This window comes from Oncorhynchus mykiss, chromosome 25, assembly GCF_057628025.1.
Source record: "Oncorhynchus mykiss isolate SJ-2025 chromosome 25, ASM5762802v1, whole genome shotgun sequence".
Classification (NCBI taxonomy): domain Eukaryota; kingdom Metazoa; phylum Chordata; class Actinopteri; order Salmoniformes; family Salmonidae; genus Oncorhynchus; species Oncorhynchus mykiss.
In genome coordinates this window covers 51,953,546-51,981,217 of record NC_143046.1, presented here as the reverse complement: position 1 = coordinate 51,981,217, position 27,672 = coordinate 51,953,546, and the positions used below count along the sequence as shown (strand labels likewise).

The following is a 27,672-nucleotide window of genomic DNA, read 5'->3' as shown; positions in this document are numbered from 1 at the left end:
CGAAATGTGATGTTTGAGAAACATGGATGAAGGTCTAATTCTGACGTGAGACTGTGAGAGCTTGTTGTGTGTTTGTGTAGACACGCTTCACCTGCCATCAAAGGCGATTATTCCCCGGACACAAAAGAACCTACCGCTTCATACTTCTCATGCAAATTACTGTATGGGGAAAGTTAGTTGTCATTGGCAAACCCTCACTTCCTCCTCTCTCTTTTTAAGATGCTCTTCATTCTCTTGCTCCTCAAATGTTGGTATAATGAATTTGGCATTCTGTCTCCTTCCTCTCTCCATTTCTCTTTTTCTTTCCGAATACTTTCTGGGGATTCACTCTCAGGACACTAATGTAAACAGAGTGTGTTGCACCACTTCCCAGCTCCAGCATGCTTTTGTTTCTCCTGGGTGGATTAATTGACAGACGGTGCCAGGGCCTGTGGGTTTGAGTGGCGTAACCACCGATGTCACCGGGGGCTAAGCTGTTGATCTGCTTGTAAAAGTCTGTTGCAGAAATAGGTTTCTGGCCTTCATGTGTTAATGAAGTGGTCTCCGAGAAGGAGTGCTGATCTAGGATCAAGTCCCTCCCCTGTAACCTTATTATTATGTGCATTATTAACTAAAAGGCTACACTGATCCTAGATCAGCACTCTAGATTCACAGGCCCAGGGGCTGTATGTATCAAGCATCTCCGAATAAGAGTGCTTTTCTAGCATCATATCTCCTCTGTTGTTGTAATGCTATTCATTATTATCTCAAAGGCCAAACTCATCCCAGTTCAGCATTCCTCCTCATTATGAATACAGACCCTGGTCTTTCCTGTGGTCTGAATAAATGGACCCAGCATGTAGTGACTGGGTAAGGTCTGACCAGCTCTTGGCAGGTATTTACTGTAATACTGTTATGGCTTATGGTTAGCCTAATGGAGGTACATTTTATGAACTACAAAGGACTCATATTGAGATTAATGGCTACTATGTTAACATGTAGTGTGTGTGTGTGTGTGTGTGTGCGCGCGCGCTTTCTTGCTCTCCACTTTTCGTCTGCATTGGGAGTCTGGGCTGCATCATGTTAGCTCCTCGCTCATGCTGCACAGAAGTTAACACACTTGACTAATGCGGCAAGGCATGTAGAAATGTTTAAACTGTTCATTACTGTTTGTAGAACACTGTAAAGCTAAAAGATACCGGTAGCTTCCAGCTTTTGCTAGCTTACAGCTATCATCAATTCATTACCCTGGTACTTTGTTTTTGATAATATGCAAAATAATACTGATTTCAAAGCTGATTGCCACCAAAACGTTATTCATTAACTTAATCGGTCTCTCTCACACGCCTCTCCCAAACATTTATCTATTGCAACGGTAATTTTCAAGGCTGAAATCTTTAAATGACGTGAGGAAAACGTAACTTATTTTCCCATTTGCTTTTCCCATTGTAAACGATGTGGATGGAGAAGGAAATGCTTTGCTTTACAATTACCATCAGGGTGTACCCTTTCCATGCATACTACATTGAGTGTACAAAACATTAGGGACACCTTCCTAATATTGAGTTGCACCCCCTTTTGCCCTCGGAACATTGCGTGTGTTCGTGCAGTACATTCGGGAAGTAGTCAGACCCCTTCCCTTTTACCATTATTTTTTGTTTCGTTACAGCCCTATTCTAAAATGGATTAAATAAATAATCTACACACAGTACCCCATAATTACAAAGCAAAAACAGTTTTTTTTTAATTATTTGCAAATGTAATAAAAAATAAAAAACTTATTTACATGTATTCATACCCTTGGCTATGAGACTCGAAATTGAGCTCAGGTGTATCTTGTTTCCATTGATCATCCTTGAGAAGTTTCTACACCTTGGGAGTCCACCTGTGGTAAATTCAATTGATTGGACATGATTTGGAAAGGCACACACCTGTCTGTATAAGGTACCACAGTTGACAGTGCATGTCAGAGCAAAAACCAAGCAATGAGGTTGAATGAATTGTCGTAGAGCTCCGAGACAGGATTGTGACGAGGCACAGATCTGGGGAAGGGTACCAAAATATTTCTGCAGCAGTGGGGACTTTCCCCAAGAACACAGTGGTCTCCATCATTCTTAAATGGAGGAAGTTTTGAACCACTAAGAGCTGGCCGCCCGGCCATACTGAGCAATCGGGGGAGAAGGGCCTTGGTCAGGCAGGTGGAACCAAAAATCTCAATTTTGGACTTGTCAGACCAAAGGACAGAATTCCACCGGTCTAATGTTCATTGCTTGTGTTTCTTGGCCCAAGCAAGTCTCTTCTTATTATTGGTGTCCTTTAGTAGTGGTTTCTTTGTAGCTATTTGAGCATGAAGGCCTGATTCACACAGTCTCCTCTGAACAGTTGATGTTACTCTGTGAAGCATTTAGTTGGGCTGCAATCTGAGGTGCAGTTAACTCTAATGAACTTATCCTCTGCACCAGAGGTAACTGGGTCTTCCTTTCCTATGGCGGTCCTCATGAGAGCCAGTTTCAACATAGCGCTTGAAGGTTTTTGCGACTGCACTTGAAGAAACTTTCAAAGTTCTTATTATTTTCCGTATTGACTGACCTACATGTCTTAAAGTAATGATGGACTGTCATTTCTCTTTCCTTATTCGAGCTGTTCTTGCCATAATATGGACTTGGTCTTTTACCAAATAGGGCTTCTGTATACCTCCCCTACCCTGTCACAACACAACTGATTGGCTCAAACCCATGCATTTGTGAAATGTCTTTCCTTCTTAACTTTTAACAAGACACACTTGTTAATTGAAATGCATTCCAGGTGACTATCTCATGAAGCTGGTTGAGAGAATGCCACGATTGTTCAAAGCTGTCAAGGCAAAGGGTGGCTACTTTTAAGAATCTGAAATATAAAATATATTTTTTATTTAACTTCTTGATGCCCCATCCCGTTAGCGGGATCATTTTCGTCAACCACCGCTGAATTGCAGAGCAACAAATTCAAATTAAATGCCTAAAAATATAAAATGTTCATGAAATCACAAGTGCAAAACACAGATTAGCTTGTTGTTAATCCACCTGGCGTGTCAGATTTCAGTAAAGCTTTTCAGCGTAAGCATACCAAGCGTTTATGTAAGGACATCTCAGTAGACAAAATATTACAAACAGCTAGCAGCCAAGTAGATTGGTCACAAAAGTCAGAAAAGCAATCAATTAAATTGCTTACCTTTGATGCTCTTCGGATGATTGCACTCACAAGACTCCCAGTTACACAATAAATGTTCCTTTTGTTCCCTAAAGATTATTTTTATATCCAAAATACCTCCATTTGGTTGGCGCGTTTTGTTCAGAAATCCACAGGCTCGAGCAGTCACGACATCGCAGACAAATTCCAAATAGTAGCCGTAATGTTCGTAGAAACATTTCAAACGTTTTTTCTAATCAATCCTCAGGTTGTTTTTACAATATATAATCGATAATATATAAACCGGGAATGTAGCTTCAATCGGAGAGAGAGAGAAAATGGCTTCTCCAAGCTGTTGCGCATACAAAACGCTGCTGGCACCCGGCCATACAATGACGCGATGGGATCTTTCTTGCTCATTTTTTTAAATAAAAGCCTAAAACTGTCTAAAGACTGTTCACACCATGGGGAAGCCATAGGAAAGGAATCTGGTTGATATCCCTTTAAAAGGAGCGAAGGCAGGCTATGGAACATGGAGCTTTCAAAATAGAGGCCACTTCCTGGTTTGATTTTCCTCAGGTTTTCGCCTGCAATATCAGTTCTGTTATACTCACAGACAATATTTTGACAGTTTTAGAAACTTTAGAGTGTTTTCTATCCTAATCTGACAATTATATGCACATTCGAGATTCTGGGCCTGAGAAATAGACAGTTTAATTTCGGTACATTTTTCATCCAAACGTCAAAATACTGACCCTACACTCAACAGGTTAACACTTTTTTGTTTACTACATGATTCCATATGTGTTATTTCATCTCATGCAAGACCAAGGGAGTAATCTATCTCGTCACCTGTTCATGTGGAAAAGCCTATGTAGGACAAACGAAAATACCATTTATACAACTCATAGCTGAACACTGCAGCTCAACCAGGTGTAAGAACATGGACTATCCAGTAGCAGCTCACTTTGTTGAAGCTAACCATCCCATCTCCTCCCTCAAATACACAGGTATTGAGCATGTTGCTCTACCAAGGAGAGGAGGTAACATTGAGATCCTACTACTACAAAGACAGGCTTACTGGATATCCTATCGAAAAACATTGACCCCTAGTGGTCTGAATGTTGACTTTTATCTCAGGCCCTTCTTATGAGCACTTTTTTCCCTTTTTTTATAAAATAAAATATATTTTTTTACAGCTTATTAGCGTACACCTAATGTGTTCCCCCTGTTGATGATGCTCATTATACGTTAAGGTTGAACCAAAAGATTACATGTAACAAAAATTAAATACGAAATAATGTGGAATTGAATGAATCAATAATGTATGTTGCCGTTAATATGATGTACAGTATTCCATTAAGGTTCTATATGATAACAATAGTATAATATATGTAATATGCCATATATATATATATATATATTATATATATATATATTTTTTTTTACAGTTTCACTCATTTTTAGTTAACTTAAACATTATGACACCCCCCACCACTGTCATTGGTTACACTAATTGCACTGTGTGTCTACATAATCTGGTTCAAGTATTCATGACATTACCCTGAGGAAGACACAGTGATGCCGAAACATTGGTGAATACCCATTAAATTCCTGGGAGATTATACATGGAGTGTGCGATTTTTATTTTATTTTATTAAAAAAAAAAAAAATTAATTTAAAATTTTGATAGCGCCAGCTCTTTTTTTTTTTTTTTTTTTTTTACATAGTTTTGATGCTGTCACTATTATTCTACAGTATAAAGAAAAACCCTTGAATGAGTAGGTGTGTCCAAACTTGACTGGTACTGTGCATACATTGAATTTGGAGTATTCAGACCACTTGACTTTTTCCACGTTTTGTTACATTACAGCGTTATTGTAATTTTTTTTTTTTTTTTTTTTAAATACCCCATCAATCTACACACAATACCCCATAGTGACAAAGCAAAAACGTTTTTTATAAATTTGTGCATATTTATAAAATATTAACTGGAATATCATATTTACAGAAATGTTCACACCCTTTACTCAGTACTTTGTTGAAGCACCTTTTGGCAGTGATTACAGCTTCAAGTCTTCTTTGGTTTGAAGCTACATGCTTGGGACACCTGAATTTGGGGAGTTTTACTCATTCTTCTCTGTAGATCCTCTCAAGCTCTGCCAGGTTGGATGGGGAGCGTCGCTGCACAGCTGTTTTCAGGTCTCTCCAGAGATGTTCGATCGAGTTCAAGTCCGGGCTCTGGCTGGGCCACTCTAAGACATTCAGAGACTTGTCCCGAAGCCACTTCTGCGTTGTCTTGGCTGTGTGCTTAGGGTCATTGTCCTGTTGGAAGGGGAACATTTAGGGTAATTTAATCCATCTAAAAATCAGGCTGTAATGTTACAAAATGTGGTAAAAATGATGGGGTCTGAGTACTTTCCGAATGCACTGTGTGTGTGCACATACATGCAGTTGAAGTCAGAAGTTTACATACACCTTAACCAAATACATTTAATCTCAGTTTTTCACAATTCTTGACATTTAATCCTAGTAATAATTCACTGTTTTAGGTCAGTTAGGATCACCACTTTATTTTAAGAATGTGAAATAAAAGTAAAGTGATTTATTTCAGCTTTTATTTCTTTCATCACATTCCCAGTGGGTCAGAAGTTTACATACACTCAATTAGTATTTGGTAGCATTGCTTTTAAATTGTTTAACTTCCTTCATATGTTTCGGGTAGCCTTCCACAAGCTTCCCACAATAAGTTGGGTGAATTTTGGCCCATTCCTCCTGACAGAGCTGGTGTAACTGAGTCAGGTTTGTAGGCCTCATTGCTTGCACACGCTTTTTCAGTTCTGCCCACAAATTGTCTATGGGATTGAGGTCAGGGCTTTGTGATGGCCACTCCAATACCTTGACTTTGTTGTCCTTAAGCCATTTTGCCACAACTTTGGAAGTATGCTTGGGGTCATTGTCCATTTGGAAGACCCATTTGCAACCAAGCTTCAACTTCCTGACTGATGTCTTGAGATGTTGCTTCAATATATACACATAATTTTCCACCCTCATGATGCCATCTATTTTGTGAAGTGCTCTAGTCCCTCTTATAGCAAAGCACCCCCACAACATGATGCTGCCACCCCCATACTTCATGGTTGGGATGGTGTTCTTCGGCTTGCAAGCCAAACATAACGATGGTCATTCTGGCCAAGCAGTTCTATTTTTGTTTCATCAGACCAGAGGACATTTCTCCAAAAAGTACGATTTTTGTCCCCATGTGCAGTTGCAAACCGTAGTCTGGCTTTTTTATGGCGGTTTTGGAGCAATGGTTTCTTCCTTGCTGAGTGGATTTTCAGGTTATGTCGATATAGGACTCGTTTTACTGTGGATATAGATACTTTTGTACCTGTTTCCTCCAGCATCTTCACAAGACCCTTTGCTGTTGTTCTGGGATTGATTTGCACTTTTCACACCAAAGTACATTCATCTCTAGGAGACAGACCGCGTCTCCTTCCTGAGTGGTATGTCGGCTGCGTGGTCCAATGGTGTTTATACTTGCGTACTATTGTTTGTACAGATGAACGTGGTACCGTCAGGCGTTTGGAAATTTCTCCCAAGGATGAACCAGACTTGTGGAGGTCTACAATTTCTTTTCAGAGATTTTGGCTGATTTCTTCTGATTTTCCCATAATTTCGAGCAAAGAGGCACTGAGTTTGAAGGTAGGCCTTGAAATACATCCACAAGTACAACTCCAATTGACTCAAATGATGTCAATTAGCCTTTCAGACGCTTCTAAAGCCATGACATAATTTTCTGGAATTTTCCAAGCTGTTTAAAGGCACAGTCAACTTAGTGTATGTAAACTTCTGACCAACTGAAATTGTGATACAGTGAAATAATCTGTCTGTAAACAATTGTTGGAAAAATTACTTGTGCCATGCACAAAGTAGATGTCCTTACCCACATTCCAAAACTATAGTTTGTTAACAAGTCATTTGTGGAGTGGTTGAAAAACAGGTTGAAATGACTCCAACCTAAGTGTATATATTCCCTTCTTGACTTGTACCACATTTTGTTGTGTTACAGCCTGAGTTTAAGATGGCTTCAATTGACATTTTGTGTCACTGGCTTACCCGCAATACCCAATAATGTCAAAGTGGAATTATGATTTTAGAAATGTTACTAATTCTTTGTACACTCAGTGTAGATGTTTGCACTTTTGGTGACTTGACCTACATTGTATGAGCTATGAAAATGACTAACTCATGATTCATGGCTTTAATGGTGTGTGGGGGTGATTTCTTATGACATTGACAGCAGTAAGATTTCCGTTTGATTTCACCCTAAACTTTGACTGTAGCTTTCAAATTATATTTCACTTTCTATTTTCTGACAAAACAACCACTCAGAGTTTAACAGAATGAGGCCAACAGTATGACTCCCATCTGACCATCTATTCTTCTTTCCCAGATCGGATTTTTAGCTTTTGTGCTTTCAGTTGGGCCTCTGTGGATCTTTAATGAAGTAGTTTATACACAGTGAAAAATGTTTTGGAAGCAGTGTAATATTTTGGCAGCTGTGCAATCTTTTGGAAGTGGCGTGTACCAGCTGTGCGTATGTTTGCCATGTTATTAATGCTATTGTAGGTTGAGTTTACATGTGATCATTTGTGTAGACAGGCACTCTCTCTTAGATGTCATTGTGCATCATGGCTTTATGATAACAGATGCACTAAGACCTACTGTACTAGGCCTACTTTTCAAGTTGAGTAACTGTGTGTGCGACTTGTGCTTGTGTGCAATGCGTGTGCATGTGAACTCCCAGCAAACTTGGCCCCTGGTTGTCTCACTCTCAACAGCCTCCCACTGTTTTCCCCTCCCGGTCTCCCTCCCCAGACGTACGGTATGGGTGGAGAGAGCCTGCGCTGCCTGACAGAGAAGCTGCGCATTGTGGTCCACTCCCTGACCATGGGTATCCAGGTCCGCTGGAGGGTGAACCCCTACGACGGGCAGACTGCCACCAGGCTGCCGGCCAGCGTGCTGCAGGTGGTGCTGGAGCTCATCACCTCTGCCAAGGGCCTCTTCTCTCTGCTCAACAGGTACATTAAACAACCCTGTTTTATATATGGCCAATTATTGGCAAAAGAGCTGATCCGATTGGTCAAAACACCAATTAGTGGAAATAATAGACATTAAAGAGACACATCTTCATCGTCTTGTGCTCACTGTCTGTGTCCAGGTACCAGTTTGCACAGCTGAGTGCTTACACGACCAGTAGGAACATCATCACCCACTGTAAAGAGCTGGGGACCACAGTACACAAGGTACGTCTACTGCTCCAATAGGCATCAAACAAAACAGACAGAAACCAGGAGAAACATTTGTATTTATGAAATTAGAAATAGTTGTTTTCGTTTTGCTACAGATATTAAACTGTGGCAGCCGCACATGTGATGAGACAAAGTTAGTGCCAAAAGCATCTGTGCAGATAGTCCGGGTAGCTATTTGATTAACTATTTAACTTGCTATTTAGCAGTCTTTCAGGCATGGCTGTTCATGTTTTCTTAGTGTAGGCACTCACTGCTTTATACCAATTTGATTAATGTCGTTTACCTAATAGGTAGGAGTAAGCTAACCAGGAAAAACTCTAGGCCTTATAAACAACATTTTGAAAACTTACACATTGAATGAGTGGCTTAAATATTCTAGTTTGACCAAACAATACATACCAGATTTTTTTTGGTGGTTTTTAGAGGAAGTGTACACGGGGCAGGCCAGCTTCTTGTGGGTTAAAACGCATGCAGCCAACTTCCAAAGAGGAACCACCACTGTGTTTGTTTGGTTTGCTAGTTTAATCAGCCACCTAACACGGCACGACAACAGTAATCTCACTCCTCTGCTATTGTGGAATTCTTGTATAAGCACCGACCATGCATGCATTCTTTATCTCCAGCATACTTGGAATAGTTTAGGTTCAGGCACCTTGAAGACGCACAGGTTGACTGCCGAAGGAGTCTTTTGCTGTTGTTGCTATTCCGTGTTTGTTATTTTTGTGATGGGAAATGTTGTACGAGTGGGGAAGGTGGATGAATGTGTTAAACTGGTTACTTGTGACTCGTGAGAAAGACAGCCCTGGATCTTTCCGTAGATAGTGCCTGGGGGAGGAGAGAGAGTTAGCGACCGACCGGGGGGAGGGAGTGAGAAGCAGGGACAGAGGAGAGCGAGCTGATGGAAAGGTTTACTGAAACTCAACTTGTGTAATTCCCTGTAGTTCACCTGCTGTGGCCTGCAGTGCAGTCGTGAGACACCGATAGATAGACAGACAGAGGGAGAGAAAGAGGACCCCAAGGTATTATATTTAGTGCTCTTACTTATAGCCCTATTTTGCAACTCTGGATTGTCTCCAGCCAAGGTAGGTCATTTCTCCTCTGTAGCCGTTTTTGTTTCTTTCTTTATTGCAGTAGCTAACTGGTTTTGTCTGCTTGTTTGTGGTGCGCACAGTTTGTGTCAATTTAGACCAGTCTTCCATCATTGTAAGTTTGTTTTCTTGTAGAAAATTGCTTTTGCTTTTTGTTTACTCTCTCGCTTTTTTTGTGGTCCTCTTTTTAGTTGTTCGCCTTAAAACATAAGAGACGTGATAATAGACTTGACCTCTTCTTCACAAATCAATACAAAGCTCTTTAAAACGGACTCGAAACGCTTTGCGCTGTGCACGCTCATTCGGTACATTCACTGTGCTCCAACGGTAATAATAGCACATTGTTGAAGCCAATTCATGAATATGACTGACTTTCTCTTGAGTAAAGCAGCATAGAAATACAATGGACAGTCTACTCCCACTATTTCTATGGTTAAGAACCCACTACCCCTCAGAAGGGAAGGAAGGTGGGAAGTGAGTGTGTGTGATGGGGTCTGCATTAGAACAATGAAGGCCCTTGAGGGATGTTGATGCTTTCTAAGGGTGTTTTGTCCAGCCAAATGCCAGCTTGTTGGTTTTTGTATGAAGTCTGTCCAAACATGAGACTTAAAGTAATTAGCGCGCAAAACTTTGTCAGACTTTGTCATTACGCCAGATTGTTTTGACGGTGGATTGTTCTACGCTGAAGTTACTGGTCATTGTTTGGTTGGTTCCTGTTTTTGGACCCAGTGAGCAAGCCACTGCCCGCTTCTATTGTGTGTTTTAGGGATAAGTTGAGCCATCCTTGTTTCTAGGAAACCATACACAAAATGCATAATTTAATTTTAAAAGTACAAAGTGTTGGTTAGGTGTTAAGCCTGTGTTTTAAAAGATGCTTAAAATGATTCAGACAAAAAAAGCGATTTGTGTTGAATTGTGTTTGGGGAAATAAAGATGGTTTATTACACATAGACATGGTTTTAAAGGCAGCTTAACTTACCCTGTCCCACGGCTCTCATTACCCCATACCTGGGGTAAGTTGTGCCTAGAGACTGCTTTTGTTGGACAAGCTATGGTTTTAAAAATGTTTACGTGAATTCTGATTATTTCCAGGGATACGCAACCTGCTCACATATATGTACACATTGTTAGAAAGAATACTATATTTCCCATGACGGAGTGATGCTAAATGTCATTTTTATTTATTTTTAAACTTACCCCACTCTCCCCTAAATAATAAATATACACGCCATTTTAGCAAACGCTTATATCAAAAGCGACTTACTGTCCACGCATGCATACATTCTAGGTACCAGTGGTACCGGGAATCAAACCCACTATGCTGGTGTTGCAAGAGCCATACTCTACCAACTGAGCGACACAGGACCTATAGTCATAGGCCTCTATCATAGGTAGGATGTGTATCATTGAGAGATGCTGGATATTAAGGGGTCGGGATCCAAGACTCGGGTGCTTGCGCAAGGCAGCTTTGTAAGTGCAATCACTTGAGTCTCAAGGCAAGGTAGCTGAGAGTTAAGACAGAAAGGACCGAGTGATGTCCTTCACAGCAGGTTTTTGTACAGCGGTTTTGTCGTTGGGAAAAAAATAAATAAGCGTACAGTATGTGTCTGAAGTTTATAAGGAATTTCTATTACACTCAATAAAAATAACGTAGGACATCCAGACAGGTGGATTGGTCCTCTGTCCATCTCTCAAGGCATCATTTATCAAGTTGATAGCTCTAGTAAGGTCGGCAGAATACACGCTCGCACACACCCAATCCCCCTCCTCTGCGTACAACAAAGTTAGCCCTTGGCAACAAACACAAATGTCAAATCTAATGTCACCTTGTTTCAGAGACTGATGCTTTCAATGATTATTACTTTGCTTGTTTCTAGAGAATTGGTTAATCTGTAACAAGAACAAGGGCCAGACAGATCGTCCCAAAAGACACCCAATTCCTATATAGTGCACTACTTTTGACCAGAGCCCTATGGGCCATCCTTGTTTCCGTGCTATGTAGGGAAGAGGGGTGCCATTTGGGACGCAAACCATGTCTCTGGGTCCTCATAGAAAATAAAGGACTCTCTTTCATTTCCGGCATGTATGAAATGTATGTATGGATGTGTGGTGCATTCATGTGTCTTTGTGTGTGTGTTTGTGCTCGTGTGTGTGCGCTCGCTCGCTCTCTCTCTCTCTCTCTCTCTCTCTCTCTCTCTCTCTCTCTCTCTCGCTCTCTCTGTAAGTACGTGTCCACCCGCCTCCCTCCCTCCCCACTCACAGGGTTTATTTTCCTTGGTGCCCTGAAGGATTTTGTTGGGCCAGGAGTAAGCTGCTGTGATCCTATAGTGCTCCACTGACTAGTGGCTCTCAATCGGTACTCTTCTAACTCTGTAGGACTGGAGAGTACAGGACAAGATCGGACTGGAACCGGTTAGAGCAACAGCAAGCAAAGTCCACTACAGAGAGCGGTACATACTGGACAGAGAGAGCGAGCGTGTGTGTGGGGGTGGGGGGAAGAGAGAAAGAGAACAAAGATTCTCAATTCAGTTAATTTAAACGTGGAGAGAGGATCAAGCGAGAGTTGCTTGAAGGAGTCGTATTGAGGTATGTGAGAAGGAGATGGCTAACATAATGCAAAGCCGTTAGTGTTTACATCTACGTTTCCAATGGCCTGATGGTAACAATACATAAGCGTGTCAGTATATAGGCTACTGTAGTTTAGAACAGTGAGTATGGCTTCTCTAAGATGTTATGCAGCGTGGAGCTTCTTACTACGGGGAAATGGGGATACCTTAGTCAGTTGCGCACCTGCATTCAACTGAAATGTGTCTTCTGCATTCAACCCAACCCCTCGACATCAGGGAGGTCTGGTTAGTGGTCTGGTTGACATACTACAGTGCATTCGGAAAGTATTCGGACCCCGTGACTTCCTCCACATTTTGTTACTTTACAGCCTTATTCTAAAATGTATAGTTTGTCAATCTACACTGTCATAATGACAGTGAAAACAGGTTTCTAGACATTTTAAACGGATACCTTTAATTACATAATTATTCAGACCCTCGAAATTAAGCTCAAGTGCATCCTTTTTCCATTGATCGTCCTCCTTGATTGTAGTCCACCTGTGGGAAATTCAATTGATTGGATATGATTTGGAAAGGCACACACCTGTCTATGTAAGGTCCCGTAGTTGACAGTGCATGTCAGAGCAAAAACCAAGCCATGAAGTCAAAGGAATTGTCTGTAGAGTGCTGAGACAGGATTGTGTCGAGGCACAGATCTGGGGAAGAGTGCCAAAAAATGTCTGCAGCATTGAAGGTCCCCAAGAACAGTGGCCTCCATAATTTCTTAAATGGAAGAAGTTTGTAACCACCAAGACTCTTCCTAGAGCTGGCTGCCTGCCAATCGGGGGAGAAGGGCCTTGGTCAGGGAGGTGACCTGTGGCATAGAGTTCCTCTTCGTCAGATGGGAGAACCATCCAGAAGGACAATCATCTCTGTAGCACTCCACCAATCAGGCCTTTATGGTAGAGTGGCCAGACAGAAGCCACGGCTCAGTAAAAAGCACATGACAGCCCGCTTGGAGTTTTCCAAAGAGGCACCTAAAGGAATCTCAGACCATGAGAAACCAGATTCTCTGGTCTGATGAAACCAAGATTGAACTTTTCGGCCTGAATGCCAAGCGGCACGTCTGTAGGAAATCAGGCACCATCCCTACAGTGAAGCATGGTGGTGGCAGCAAGTCTCAATGTGAGTGGCCCAGCCAGAGCGCGGACTTGAACCCGACTGAATAGGACTGTGGGCTCTCCTCCGTGGTCGACGTGAGTAAGACATTTAAACATGTTAACCCTCGCAAGGCTGCTGGCCCAGACGGCATCCCTAGCCGCGTCCTCAGAAGCATGCGCAGACCAGCTAGCTGGTGTGTTTATGGACATATTCAATCTCTCCTATCCCAGTCTGCTGTCCCCACATGCTTCAAGATGGCCACCATTGTTCCTGTACAAAAGAAGGCAAAAGGAACTAAACTAAATGACTATCGCCCCGAAGCACTCTCTTCTGTCATCATGAAGTGCTTTGAGAGGCTAGTGAAGGATCATATCACCTCTGCCTTACCTGTCACCCTAGACCCACTTCAATTTGCTTTCCGCCCCAATAGGTTAGAAGACAATGCAATTGCCATAACACTGCACACTGCCCTACCCCATCTGGACATGAGGAATAACTACGTCAGAATGCTGTTCATTCACTATAACACCATAGTACCCTCCAAGCTCATCATTGAGCTCTGGGTCTGACTTCCTGACAGACCACCCCCCAGTTGGTAAAGGTAGGAAACAACACCACTTCTCTGATTCTCAACACAGGGTCCCACAAGGGTGCATGCTCAGCCTCCTCCTGTACTCCCTGTTCACCATGACTGTGTGTCCACGCACGCCTCCAACTCAATCATGAAGTTTGCAGATGACGCAACAGTAGTAGGGCTTGATTACCAACAACGACGAGACAGCCTACAGGGAAGAGGTGAGGGCCCTGGCGGAATGGTGCCAGGAAAATAACCACTCCCTCAATGTCAACAAAACGAAGGCGCTGATTGTGGACTTCAGGAAACAGCAGAGGGAGCATGCCTCTATCCACATCGACGGGGCCGCAGTAGAGAAGGTGGAAAGCTTCAATTTCCTCAGCGTACACATCACTGACCATCTGAAATGGTCCACCCACCCAGACAGTGTGGTGCAATAGCACCTCTTCAACCCCAGGAGGCAGAAGAAATTCAGCTTGGCCCCTAAGACCCTCAAACTTTTACAGATGCACAATTGAGAGCATCCTGTTGGGCTGTATCACCGCCTGGTATGGAAACTGCTCCACCCGCAACCGCAGGGCTCTCCATAGGGTGGTACAGTCTGCCCAACGTATCACCGGGGGCAAACTGCCTGTCCTCCAGGACACCTACAGCACCCAATGTCACAGGAAGGCCAAAAAGATCATCAAGGATATCAACCACCCGAGCCACAGCCTGTTCACCCTACTATCATCCCGAAGGCGATGTCAGCATAGGTGCTTCAAAGCTGGGCCTGAGAGACTGAAATAAGCTGTTTTTCTCAAGGCCATCAGACTGTTAATTGCCATCACTAGCCGGCTACCACCCGACTACTCAACCCTGCACCTTAGAGGCTGCTGCACTATATACATAGACATGGAATCCCTGGCCACTTTAATAGTGACCCAACACTTTAACGAGTCACTCTAATAATGTTTACATGCTGCTTTACTTACTATCTCATCTCAGTACCAATCAAAAGTTTGGACACACCTACTCATTCAAGGTTTTTTCTTTCTTTTTTTAAAGTGTTTTACATTGTAGAATAATAGTGAAGACATCAAAACTATGAAATAACATATATGGAATCATGTAGTAACCAAAAAAGTGTTAAACAAATCAAAATACATTTTATATTTGAGGTTCTTGAAAGTAGCCACCCTTTGCCTTGATAACTGCTTTGCACACTCTTGGCATTCTCTCAACCAGCTTCATGAGGTGGTCACGTGGAATGCATTTCAATTAACAGGTGTGCCTTGTGGAATTTCTTCCCTTCTTAATGTGTTTGAGCCAATCAGTTGTGTTGTGACAAGGTAGGGGTGGTATACAGAAGATAGCCCTATTTGGCAAAAGGCCAAGTCCATATTATGGCAAGAACAGCTCAAATAAGCAAAGGGAAATGACAGTCCATCATTACTTTAAGACATGAAGGTCGGTCAATACGGAACATTTCTAGAACTTTGAAAGTCTCTTCAAGTGCAGTCGCAAAAACCTTCAAGTGCTATGTTGAAACTGGCTCTCATGAGGACCGCCACAGGAAAGGAAGACCCAGAGTTACCTCTTGTGCAGAGAATAAGTTCATTAGAGTTAACTGCACCTCAGATTGCAGCCCAAATAAATGCTTCACAGAGTAACATCTCAACATCAACTGTTCAGAGGAGACTGTGTGAATTGGGCCTTTATAATAGAATTACTGAAAAGACACCACTAAAGGACACCAATACAAAGAAAATACTTGCTTGGGCCAAGAAACATGAGCAATGGACATTAGACCGGTGGGAATCTGTCCTATGGTCTGATGAGTCCATATTTGAGATTTTTGGTTCCAACCGCTGTGTATTTGTGAGACGCAGAGTGGGGGTGCTTTGCTGCTGACACTCAGTGATTTATTTAGAATTGAAGGCACACTTAATCAGCATGGCAACCACAGTATTCTGCAGCTATACGCCATCCCATCTGGTTTGTGCTTAATGGGACTATAATTTGTTTTTCAACAGGACAATGACCCACCACACCTCCAGGCTGTGTAAGGGCTATTTAACCAAGAAGCCTAGTGGTTAGAGCGTTGGGCCAGTAACTGAAACGTTACTAGATCGAACCCCCGAGCTGACAAGGTAAAAAATCTGTTGTTCTACCCCTGAACAAGGCAGTTAACCCACTGTTCCTAGGCCATCATTGTAAATAAAAATTTGTTCTTAACTGACTTGCCTAGTTAAAGGTTAAATAAAAACATACAAAAATAAATACTAATCTTAAGACCTGGCCTCCACAATCACCTGACATCAACCCAATTGAGATGGTTTGGGATGAGTTGGACCGTGGAGGGAAGGAAAAGCAGCCAACAAGTGCCCAGCATATGTGGGGACTCCTTCAAGCTTGTTGGAAGCATTCCAGGTGAAGCTGGTGGAGAGAATGCCAAGAGTGTGCAAAGCTGTCATCTAGGCAGCTATGCGCTTCAACGCTTGGCAGTCCAGTTCTGTGAGCTTGTGGGGCCTACCACTTCGCTGCTGAGCCGTTGTTGCTCCTAGATGTTTCCACTTCACAATAACAGCACTTAGTTGACTGGGGCAGCTCTAGCAAGCAACTGACTTGTTTGAAAGGTTGCATCCTATGACGGTGCCACGTCATGTTAAAGTCACTGAGCTCTTCAGTAAGGCCATTCAACTGCCAATGTTTGTCTATGGAGATTGCATGTCTGTGTGCATAATTTTATATATCTGTCAGCAACGGGTGTGGCTGAAATATCCGAATCCATTAATTTGAAGCGTCCACATATCTTTGTGTGTATATATAGTGTAAACTGACCTATATATATATATATATATATATATATAGTGCACCTTAAACTGACGGATTTTAGTGGGGATTTTTTTATTAAGTTACTTAGATTGACGTACATGAGTCAGTAGACTCCTAAGCATTTTAAACCGACACCAGTGTCAACGACGACTCCTCACTTTGATCACTCATGCTACAGTATACAATGAAGGGAAATGAGACATTTGAATTTAAAATATGAATTGTTTTCCGATTTAATGCAAAGCTTTCTAGAGCCTTTGCCTTACATCATAAGTTAGCATTTGTAGTTCATTAAGGTGAAGTTTTATTGTGTTTAGTGTTTGGAGTAATTATCAAATATAGAGCAAGGAGAAAATGAACACTTGCTTTTTGTAGTCCCTTCACCATCATTTAAAGAGATATATGCTCCTAATATTTCACATGGGTTGGTTCAGTGCAGACCTGGGTTCAAATACGGTTTGAAATCATTTCAAATGCTTAAGCTGGGCTTGATTGAGCTTGCCTGGCGCAATGGAAGTAAAATAATAGTCGCAAAAAAGCAAACCCTACCCATCTGTTACTTTAGACAGGCTAAAGCAAACGGTAATTATATATTGGAAATTTTTCAAATAGTTGTTGAACCCAGGTCTGGGTTGTTTGGTGTTAGTGTGTTGAAGTGTAATGAGATCCACCCTAGGTATGTCCCTCTGTCTTTTAATAGATTGTTCCTGTCTGCCCTGCTAACAGGGAACACGTTCTGTCTTATTTGGTCAAGAGCAAAAATACACACGAAGAGGCACAGTGACAAAGTGAACAGAGGTACATAGAAACACACATTTCTGTATCAAGAAGGGGCTTACAGTGCCTTCAGAAAGTATTCATATCCCTTGATTTATTCCACATTTGTTGTTACAGCCTGAATTCAACATTTATTTAAAAAATAAATGTCTTACCCATCTACACACAATACCCATGTTTTTCTTCATATTTTCAAATTTATTGAAAATGAATAGAATAATCTCATACAGTATCAGTCAAAGGTTTGGACACCTACTGATTAAAGGTTTTTTTTTAATTTGTACTATTTGTGTGCAGTGCTGTTATCAAGGCAACGGGTGGCTACTTTCAAGAACCTCAAATATAAAATGTATTTTGATTTGTTTAACATTTTTGTGGCTACTACATGATTCCATATGTGTTATTTCATAGTTGTGATGTCTTCACTATTATTCTACAATGGAGAAAATAGTAAAACTAAAGAAAAACCCTTGAATGAAAAACCCCTGAGTCAATACTTTGTAGAAGCAACATTGGCAGTGATTATAGCTGTGAGTCTTTCTGGGAAAGTCTCTAAGATCTTTCTACACCTGTATTGTGCAACATTTTCCCATTTTTATTATTTACAAATTCCTCCAAGCTCTATCAAATTGGTTGTTGATCATTGCTAGGCAACCATTTTCTGGTCTTGCCATAGATTTGTATGTATACTGAACAAAAATATAAACAGAACATGCAACAATTCTAAAGATTTTACTTGAGTTACAGTTCATAGAAGGAAATTAGTCACTTGAAATGAAGAAATTAGGATGTGGATGTCCTGGGCTGGCGTGGTTACACGTGGTCTGCGGTTGTGAGGCCTGTTGGATGTACTGCCAAATTCTCTAAAACGGCGTTGGTGGCGGCTTATGGTCGAGAAATTAACATTAAATTATCTGGCAACAGCTCTGTTGGACATTCCTGCAGTCCGCCTGCCAATTGCACACTCCCTTAAAATTTGAGACATCTGTGGCATTGTTTTGTGTGACAAAACTGCCCATTTTTTAAAGTGGCCTTTTATTGTCCCCCAGCACAAGGTGCACCTGTGTAATGAGCATGCTGTTTAATCAACTTCTTGATATGCCACACCTGTCAGGTGGATGGATTATCTTGGCAAATGAGAAATGCTCACTAACAGGAATGTAAACAAATTTGTGCACAACATTTCAGAGGAATATGCTTTTTGTGCATATGCAACATTTCTGGGATCTTTTATTTCAGCTCATGGAAAATGGGGCCAACACTTCACATGTTGCGTTTCATATTTTTGTTCAGTACAGATTTAAGTCAAAACTGTAACTTGGGTTACTCAGGAACATTTACTGTTTTCTTGGTAAGCAACTCCAGTGTAGATTTGGCTTTGTGTTTTAGGTTATTGTCCTGCTGAAAGGTGAATTAATCTCCCAGTGTCTGGTGGAAAGCAGACTGAACCAGGTTTTCCTCTAGGATTTCGCCTGTGCGTAGCTCCATTTTCTTTTCATTTTTTTATCCTGAAAAACTCCCCAGTCCTTAACGATTACAAGCATACCCATAACATTATGCAGCCACCACTATGCTTGAAAATATGGAGAGTGGTATTCAGTAATGTGTTGTATTGGATTTGCCCCAAACACAACACTTTGTATTCAGGACAAAAAGTTAATTGCTTTGCCACTTTGTTTGCAGTATTACTATAGTGCCTTAATGCAAACAGGATGCTATTGGAATATTTTGAATCATGTACAGGCTTCCTTCTTTTCCCTCTGTCAATTAGGTTAGTATTGTAGAGTAACAACAATGTTGTTGATCCATCCTCAGTTTTCTCCTGTCAAAGCCATTAAACTCTAACAGTTTTAAAGTCACAAATGGCATCATGGTGAAATCCAGAAATCCTGTATCTTTGTAGTGACTGGGTGAATTGAGAACATCCAAAGTGTAATTAATAACTTCACCATGCTCAAAGGGATATTCAATGTCTGCTACCAATAGGTACTCTTCTTTGTGTGGCATTGGAAAACCTTCCTGTTTGAAATTCACTGCTCGACTGAGGGACCTTACAGATAATTGTATGTGTGGGGTACAGAGAAGGTAGTCATTCAAAAATCATGTTAAACACACTGATTGCACACAGATTGAGTCCATGCAATTTATTATGTGACTTGTTAAGGACATTTTTACTTCTGAACTTAGAGTTGCCACAACGAAGGGGTTGAGTACTTTTTTGACTCAAGACATTTCAGCTTTTTATTTTGTATCAATTAGAAAAAGAATTGAAAAAAGAAAAAAAACATAATTCCAGTTTGACATTATGGGGTATTGTGTGTAAGCCAGTGACCAAAAATCAACATTTTAATCTATTTTAAATGTAGTCTGTAACAACAAAATGATGAAACAGTCAAGGGGTGTGAATACTTTTTGGAGGCACTGTACGTGGTGAACGTGGCAGGGGGTGTGGCAGGGGTCATGGCAGGGTATGCGGTTGGCCCTGCTAAGTATGAGGCCCCCATTTTAGCTGTGTAGAGAAATGTTGGCATTTAAGCCCATTTCTCCAATCAATCGATCAAATGTATTTATAAAGTCATTTTTTACATAAGCTGATGTCACAAAGTGTGATACAGCAACCCAGCCTAAAACCACAAACAGCAAGCAATGCGGATGTAGAAGCATGGTGGCTCGGAAAAAGATTTGAGATAAAAAAAATAAAAGTTGATTATAACAGTATGTGGCCAAGATGTTCAAAGTGTCAAATAATCAGTGGTTGTAGAGGGTGTAACAGGTCAGCACCTCAGGAGTAAATGTCAGTTGGCTTTTCATAGCGGAGCATTCAGAGTTCGAGACAGCAGGTGCGGTAGAGAGAGTCGGAAACAGCAGGTCCGGGACAAGGTAGCACGTCCGGTGAACAGGTCAGGGTTCCATATCCGCAGGCTGAACAGTTGAAACTGGAGTAGCAGCACGACCAGGTGGAGTCGTCAGACCATCAGACCAAGGAGTCATCAGGCCAGGTAGTCCTGAGGCAAGGTCCCAGGTCCTCCGGGAGGAGAGGGAGGATACTTACATTTACCCAGGACACCGGATAAGACAGAATAAATACTCCAGATATAACAAACTGACCCTATCCCCCCCCCCGACACAAACTATTGCAGTATAAATACTGGAGGCAGAGACGGGAGGGGTCCGAAAATACCCCCGAACCTTGCCAACCAGGCAGGATATAACAGCCCCCAAAGGGATATTTTCAAATCACCAACTAAGACGAGGCTGAATATAACGAACCCGAGAGGGGCGCCAACCCGGACAGGAAGATCGTGTCAGTGACTCAACCCACTCATGTGACGCACACCACCTAGGGATGGCATGGAAGAGCACCAGTAAGCCAGTGACTCAGTCCCCATAATAGGGTTAGAGGCATAATCTCAGTGGAGAGAGGGGAACCGGCCAGGCAGAGACAGCAAGGGCGGTTCGTCGCTCCAGTGCCTTTCCGTTCACCTTCACACCCCTGGGCAAGACTACACTCAATCATAGGACCTACTGAAGAGATGAGACTTCAATAAAGACTTGAAGGTTGAGACAGAGTCTGCGTCTCTCACATGGATAGGCAGACTATGTAGCATACGTGTAGGTATGTACGACAGGACCAAATCAGAGATACAGGTAAGCCCATGTAATGCTTTGTAGGTTAGCAGTAAAACCTTGAAATTAGCCCTAGCCTTAACAGGAAGTCAGTGTAGAGGCTGGCACTGGAGTAATATGATCAAATTTTGGGGTTCTAGTCAAGATTTTAGCAGTCGTTTTGGTAGCCGGAAAGTAGAGCATTGCAGTAGTCTAATCTAGAAGTGATGAAAGCATGGATTAACTTTTCTGCATCATTTTTACAATGTTACGTAGATAGAAAAAAGCTGTCCTTGAAACAGTCTTGATATGTTCGTCAAAAGAGAGGATCAGGGTCCAGAGTAACGCCGAGGTCCTTCAGTTTTATTTGAGAGGACTGTACAACCATCAAGATTAATTGTCAGATCCAACAGAAGATCTCTTTGTTTCTTGGGACCTAGAGCTAGCATCTCTGTTTTGGCAGAGTTTATAAGTTTAAAAAATTGCCGCCATCCACTTCCTTATGTCTGAAACACAGGCTTCTAGCGAGGCCAATTTTGGGGCTTCACCATGTGTCATCGAAATGTACACCTGTATATCGTCCGCATAGCAGTGAAAGTTAACATTATGTTTCCGAATGACATCACCAAGAGGTAAAATATATAGTGAAAATAATTGTGGTCCTAAAACAGAACCTTGAGGAACATTTGTCAGAGGACAAACCATCCACAGAGACAAACTGATATCTTTCCGAAAGATAAGATCTAAAACCAGGCAAGAACTTATCCGTGTAGACCAATTTGGGTTTCCAATCTCTCCAAAAGAATGTGGTAATTGATGGCATCAAAATCAGCACTAAGGTCTAGGAGCACGAGGACAGTTGCAGAGCCTTGGTCTGACGCCATTAAAAGGTAATTTACCACCTTCATGCATGCAGTCTCAGTGTTATGATGGGATCTAAAACCAGACTGAAGCGTTTCATATACATTGTTCGTCTTCAGGAAGGCAGTGAGTTGCTGTTGCGCAAGAGCCTTTTTCTCAATTTTTTTTGAGGAATGGGAGATTCGATATAGACCTATTTATTTATTTTTTTATGTATTTACATTTTTATTAAAAAAAATATATATATATATATACATTTTTTTTATTTTAATTTTAATTTTTTATTATTTATTTTTATTTATGTTTTTATAGTTTCTGGGTTAAGGTTTGGCTTTTTCAAGAGAGGCTTTATTACTGCCACTTTTAGTGAGTTTGGTACACATCCGGGGAATAGAGAGCTGTTTAATATGTTCAACATAGGAGGGCCAAGCACAGAAAGCAGCTCTTTCAGTAGTTTAGTTGGAATAGGGATGCAGCTTGAAGGCCATGACTATTTTCATGAATGTGTCAAGAGATATTGGATTTAAAAACTCCCTAGGTCCTGGAAGTGTTGTGCAGACTCAGGACAACTGAGCTTTGGAGAAATACTCAGATTTAAAGAGGAGTCTGTAATTTAATTTCTAATGATCATGATCTTTTCGTCAAAGAAGTTCATGAATTTAGCACTGCTGAACTGAAAGCCATCCTCTCTTGGGGAATGCTGCTTTTTGACTAGCTTTGCGACAGTATCACATTTTTTGGGGGGGATATTCTCCTCAACTAAGGTATACTTAGCGATATGATGCAGATGCAGAAAGTAAATGCCATAGTGGGTCAATTTCCGCAACAACTACGAGCGTTGAAGCGTTTAGGATCAACTTCTCCACTGTTTTGGTGCCATGGCTTCCACACCGTGCACATGCGCAGATACTGTGTGTGAGACTTGCATCTCACTATTTTCAATGTCTGCGGTGCTGCTCGTAGCAACGCAATTTCGCTGAGTCTACCTTTAAGCGCAGGGACATTTTTGTCGTTTTTAAAGCAAATTTCTTGCAATTCTACAGATATTGCCATGCAGTTGAGAGAACTTTTTGCCTTTTCAAAGCATATTTTCTGCAATTCCATGCATTTTGCAATGGCTTATGCTGTGTTCTTTTGCTCAAGCATAATAACCAAATCTATACTTCTAAATTCATTGTTTTGGAAATTTTCATTTGTCCTTTGCTGTCAAAGATGATATTCTTAAAAAATATACACAGTTATTATTATTATTATTAGGCACCGTTCACAAAAATGGTTATCTCCTACAGACAGTGAGTCACATGGCCGTGGCTTGTTATAATAAAGCTGGCAGCGACACATTCAGTTACTGGTCGATTGAATGTTAGAATGGGCAAAACCAAGTGACCTGACTTTGAGCGTGGTATGATCGTCAATGCCAGGCGCTCCGATTCCAGTTTCTCATAAACAGCCTGCCTCCTGGGCTTTTCACACACAACAGTCTGTCTAGGGTTTACCGAGAACGGAGCGACAACCAAAAAAACATCCAGTCGGCGGCTGTCTTGTGGGCGTTGATGAGAGGTTGAAGGAGAATGGCAACAATCGTGCAAATAACGGCACAGTACGACAGTGGTGTGCAGAATGGCATCTCGGAATGCACATATCGCCGGTCCTTGTCACGGGTGGTCTATTGCAGCAAACAGACACACCGGGTTCCACTGCGATCTGCTAAAAACTAGAAGAAGCAGCTCCAGTGGGCACGCGATCACCAACACTGGACAACTGAGGAGTGGAAAAATAGTTTGCATTGAAAGCATTTTTCCATCCTGAAAAATATCAGATAAAGGGAACCTGAGGGAACATATAACACAACAATTACATACTTATTTCATTTATTTCACAAGGAAAGTAATGCAACACCCAATGCCCCCTTTGTGAAAAAGTAATTGCCCCCTTACACAGGCTCTTACTGTGGAATGCAGTGTTTGGTTTTCGCCAGGCATAATAGGACCAATGTCATCCAAATGTTATATTTTTTGAATAATTTGTCCATAGAACATATTTCCAAGAGTCTTGATCATCATCCAGGTGCTTCAAGGTGCTTTTTTGGCAAACTTGAGTTAACTTTTTGGATGACATGGGTCCCATTTATGCCTGGTGAAAACCCGACACTGCATTCCACAGCAAGAACCTTATACAAACGGTCAAACATGGTGGTGATTCTTTGCTGGCTGAATCATTTCAAATACTTTGGCTGTGCTTGATTGAGTTTGCCTGTTGCAATGGATTCAAGTCCCAAAAAGTGCAAACACCAACCACTGCAGGCAGGCAGGCTAAAGCAAATTCTCAGTATTTGAAAGGTCTGATAGAAACATTTTCTATTGTAACTGATACAGATTAGATTATGTTCCCTAGGGAAGAGAAATGGGATACCTAGTCAGTTGCTCAACTGAAAGCGTTCAACCGAAATGTGTCTTCCGCATTTAACCCAACCCCTCTAAATCTCGAGAGGTGCCGGGAAGCTGCCTTAATCGACATCCATGTCATTGGCGCCCGGGAAGCAAGTGTTGTTGCCCTTGAGCAAGCAACTGCCTCGTGGATTCGAACCAGCGACCTTTCGGTTACTGGACCAATGCTCTTAGCCGCTAGGCTACCTGCTGCCATATGAGTTGCAATGTGAATTAAACTATTATTATTATTATTATTAGTACTGTTGATCTCAACCCAAGTAGTGAACATACCATATCAAACACGGTGTAATGAGCCACAGGATTCACCTGAGAGCCATATGCAAGTTATTTGGATGAGTAGTGATACTGATATTCATGTACCTAATGCATGCAGTGGTGGACAAAGTACCCAATTGTCAATGACTCAAGTAAAAGTCATCCAGTAAAATACTACTTGAGTAAAAGTCTCTAAAAGTATTTGGTTTTAAATATAGTTAAGTATCATAAGTATAAATCATTTCAAATTCCTTATATTAAGCAAACCAGACAGCACCATGTTCTTGTTTTTTAAATTTACAGATTCATTCCCCCCACCCCCCACCTCCCTCCTCTCCCCTGTAACTATTCCCCAGGTTGTTGCTTTAAATGAGAAAGTGTTCTCAGTCAACTTACCTGGTAAAATAAATACATATGACATAACTATATTGGAAAAGTGAACATAATGTTTGAGTAGTTTTGCCTAACCTTGTGTTGGAGTAGGGGGGACTGTCTGATTTGCTGCAAATTCTCACTCAATCTTTCATTAAATTCCAATGAAGGCTCATTACATGTGTGAGACGGGCCAAAGCCCGAGGCCAAATTTCATGAAGGCTTTATTTATATTATAAAAGTAATGTAGGCTTTTATATTCATTCTTCTGCTAAGAAACAACCACAGTTTGTGCGGAACTCATGTTGAGGAAAAATTGAACATCGAAGTGGAGGGGCCTGTTACTAACAGGGCTGGGTAGTGGGTGCTGTGGTGCTTTGGGTCTGGCGTGCATCCGTGCAGTACACAAAGAGGAAGTGACACTGAGAAGTGAGCTTAGATTTACACTTGTGCTTTCTCTCACCATTACCCACCTGATCTAAGAGTAGTTTCAGGGCAGGCAGATTTTCACTCGGGATGCGTCCCAAATGTCACCGTACTCCCTATGTATGTAGGGATATGTAGGGAATAGGGTGCCAATTGGGACACTGGCCCAGAGATGTCATATCCTGTTCTGCGGGTTCACAAATACAGAAGAAAAATGTATCATTGAGGAAGTTGTCAATAGCAGCCTTAGGGGGAAGTTGTCAATATCAGTCATAGAGCTATGCTACAATGCGTCTAGTCCTACTCCTTCGATGTTATTAACCCATTGCTAGGTTATTGGGTTTTTCCTGGCTGGTGCATGTATACATTGCAAATTGTAGCTATTTGGTCTAAGGTCTTGCCTTTCACTTCTAATTTTAAAGAGGCATTCCGCTCCAAAATCAAAGTTTGGCCGATGTTTTCAGAGCTCAAAAGCGGTCTAATGTAGATCGTCCATGTCCCAGGCCATTTTGTTTTGTAGATGCAGCGATATGCCACAATCCGAAATGAGTAAATGTTTTTCCAGATGTGTGGTTCTTCGGGCTGAGGCATATACAACCAATTGCATGGGGTGTGGACTCTTATGAAATTAGGCTACCTTTTGATGTAAATAAATCCAACTCAAGAGACTCTTTCTCTCTCCCTTAATCTCTTGCTTTATCTCTCACGTCACACAACCTTTAATTAGTTAACTCTAATCCTAGCATTCACTGCTCACAGGAGTTCACAGGATTTACCCTCCCTCACAGGGCAACCCAGTTAAACACACACTCGCACTGTATATCAGGGAAAAAATGTACCTCCCACTCACTCCTCTATGTTGACATAGCCTGGTATCCACATTGCGAAACAGTGACTTTGAATACAATTGGTCTGCCTCTCTAAAAAGGTGTTTGTCAATGAAATGACGAGTGAGGTAAATACCGTGAGTGGCCTGGATGGCATGTGTCACAGTTAGTGTTAGCAGAGAGGATTGTGGGTGTTGTAGTGTTCCTTGTACTCTTGGATTGTCCACTTCCTGGTCTTTGGGAATGCCTCAGGCCTTTTTTATCAGAGAAAGTGGGACATGAAACCATCAGATCGTCCAATTGTCAAATGACACTGCTCTCTGCAAATGGTTTTTCGGTCTCAGCGGGTGTTTGTATATTATTTGTAAGGTTTACACCTGTCCCTGATCTTGTTGTTTTCACTGTGCTTTTTTGACAGGATTCAACAGTTTACGAGAAAGAAAAGGACATAATCTCCATCGTGAGTATACTCATAGCCACTGTTTTCTAAATCTGTCCCTACTCAAATACACCACATGACCAAAAGTATGTGGACACCTGCTCGTCGAACTCTCATTCCAAAATCATGGGCATTCATATGGAGTTGGTCCCTCTTTGCTGCTATAACAGCTTTCACTCTTCTGGAAAGGCTTTCCACTAGATGTTGGGGACTTGCTTCCATTCAGCAACGAGCGTTAGTGAAGTCGGGCACTGATGTTAGGCAATTAGGCCTGGCTCGGCAGTTGGCATTCCAATTCATCCCAAAGGTGTTCAATGGGGTTGAGGTCAGGCCTCTGTGCAGGCCAGTCAAGTTCTTCCACACCGATCTTGACAAACCATTCCTTTATGGACCTCGCTTTGTGCAGAGGGGAATTGTCATGCTGAAACAGGAAACGGCCTTCCCGAAACTGTTGCCTCAAATTTGGAAGCACAGAATCATCTAGAATGTCGTTGTATGCTGTTGTGTTAAGACTTCACTTCCCTTCACTGAAACTAAGGGGCCAAGCCCTAACCATTAAAATCAGCCCCAGATCATTTTTCCTCCTCCACCAAACTTTACAGTTGGCACTATGCATTGGGGAAGTAGCGTTCTCCTGGCATCCGCCAAACCCAGATTCGACCGTCGGACTGCCAGATGCTGAAGCGTGATTATGGAGATTGCATGGCTGTGTGTTTGATTTCACACACCTGCCAGCAACGGGTGTGGCTAAAATAGTAAAATCCAGTAATTTGATGGGGTGTCCACATACTTTGGTGTATATATAGTGTGTCTACTAGATGTGCAGTGCAACCCCCCCAAAACTATTTTTATTGTAATTGTTTAATTTTAATGCTAACAGCAACTGAATTTGAAGCATTTGATTTTATACATCAAAATATAGGAATGAAACATGGTGAAAGAAGGTTATATTATAAGTAAGCGTAGATCGTAAGCGGCAGTCATATCAGCGGCAGTCTTGTCAGAGGCGGT

The 27,672-nt window shown here is 41.7% G+C and overlaps 1 protein-coding gene across 14 annotated transcripts in view; it reads left to right on the top strand.

The window, feature by feature from the left end:
- LOC110504176 (connector enhancer of kinase suppressor of ras 1) overlaps positions 1–27,672 on the top strand; it is a 144,211-nt gene that overhangs the window by 67,544 nt on the left and 48,995 nt on the right. For 3 of the 14 annotated variants that reach the window (XM_036962456.2, XM_036962458.2, XM_036962457.2), the window contains exons 3-5: positions 8,029–8,231; positions 8,372–8,456; positions 26,641–26,682. In XM_036962456.2, the coding sequence (XP_036818351.2) occupies positions 8,029–8,231; positions 8,372–8,456; positions 26,641–26,682 (330 nt within the window). Of the gene's footprint in view, positions 1–8,028; positions 8,232–8,371; positions 8,457–8,959; positions 9,545–11,748; positions 12,137–20,659; positions 21,074–26,640; positions 26,683–27,672 lie in introns of those variants that run through there. The other 11 variants (XM_090220473.1, XM_090220472.1, XM_090220474.1 and 8 more) reach the window with 10 other exon arrangements.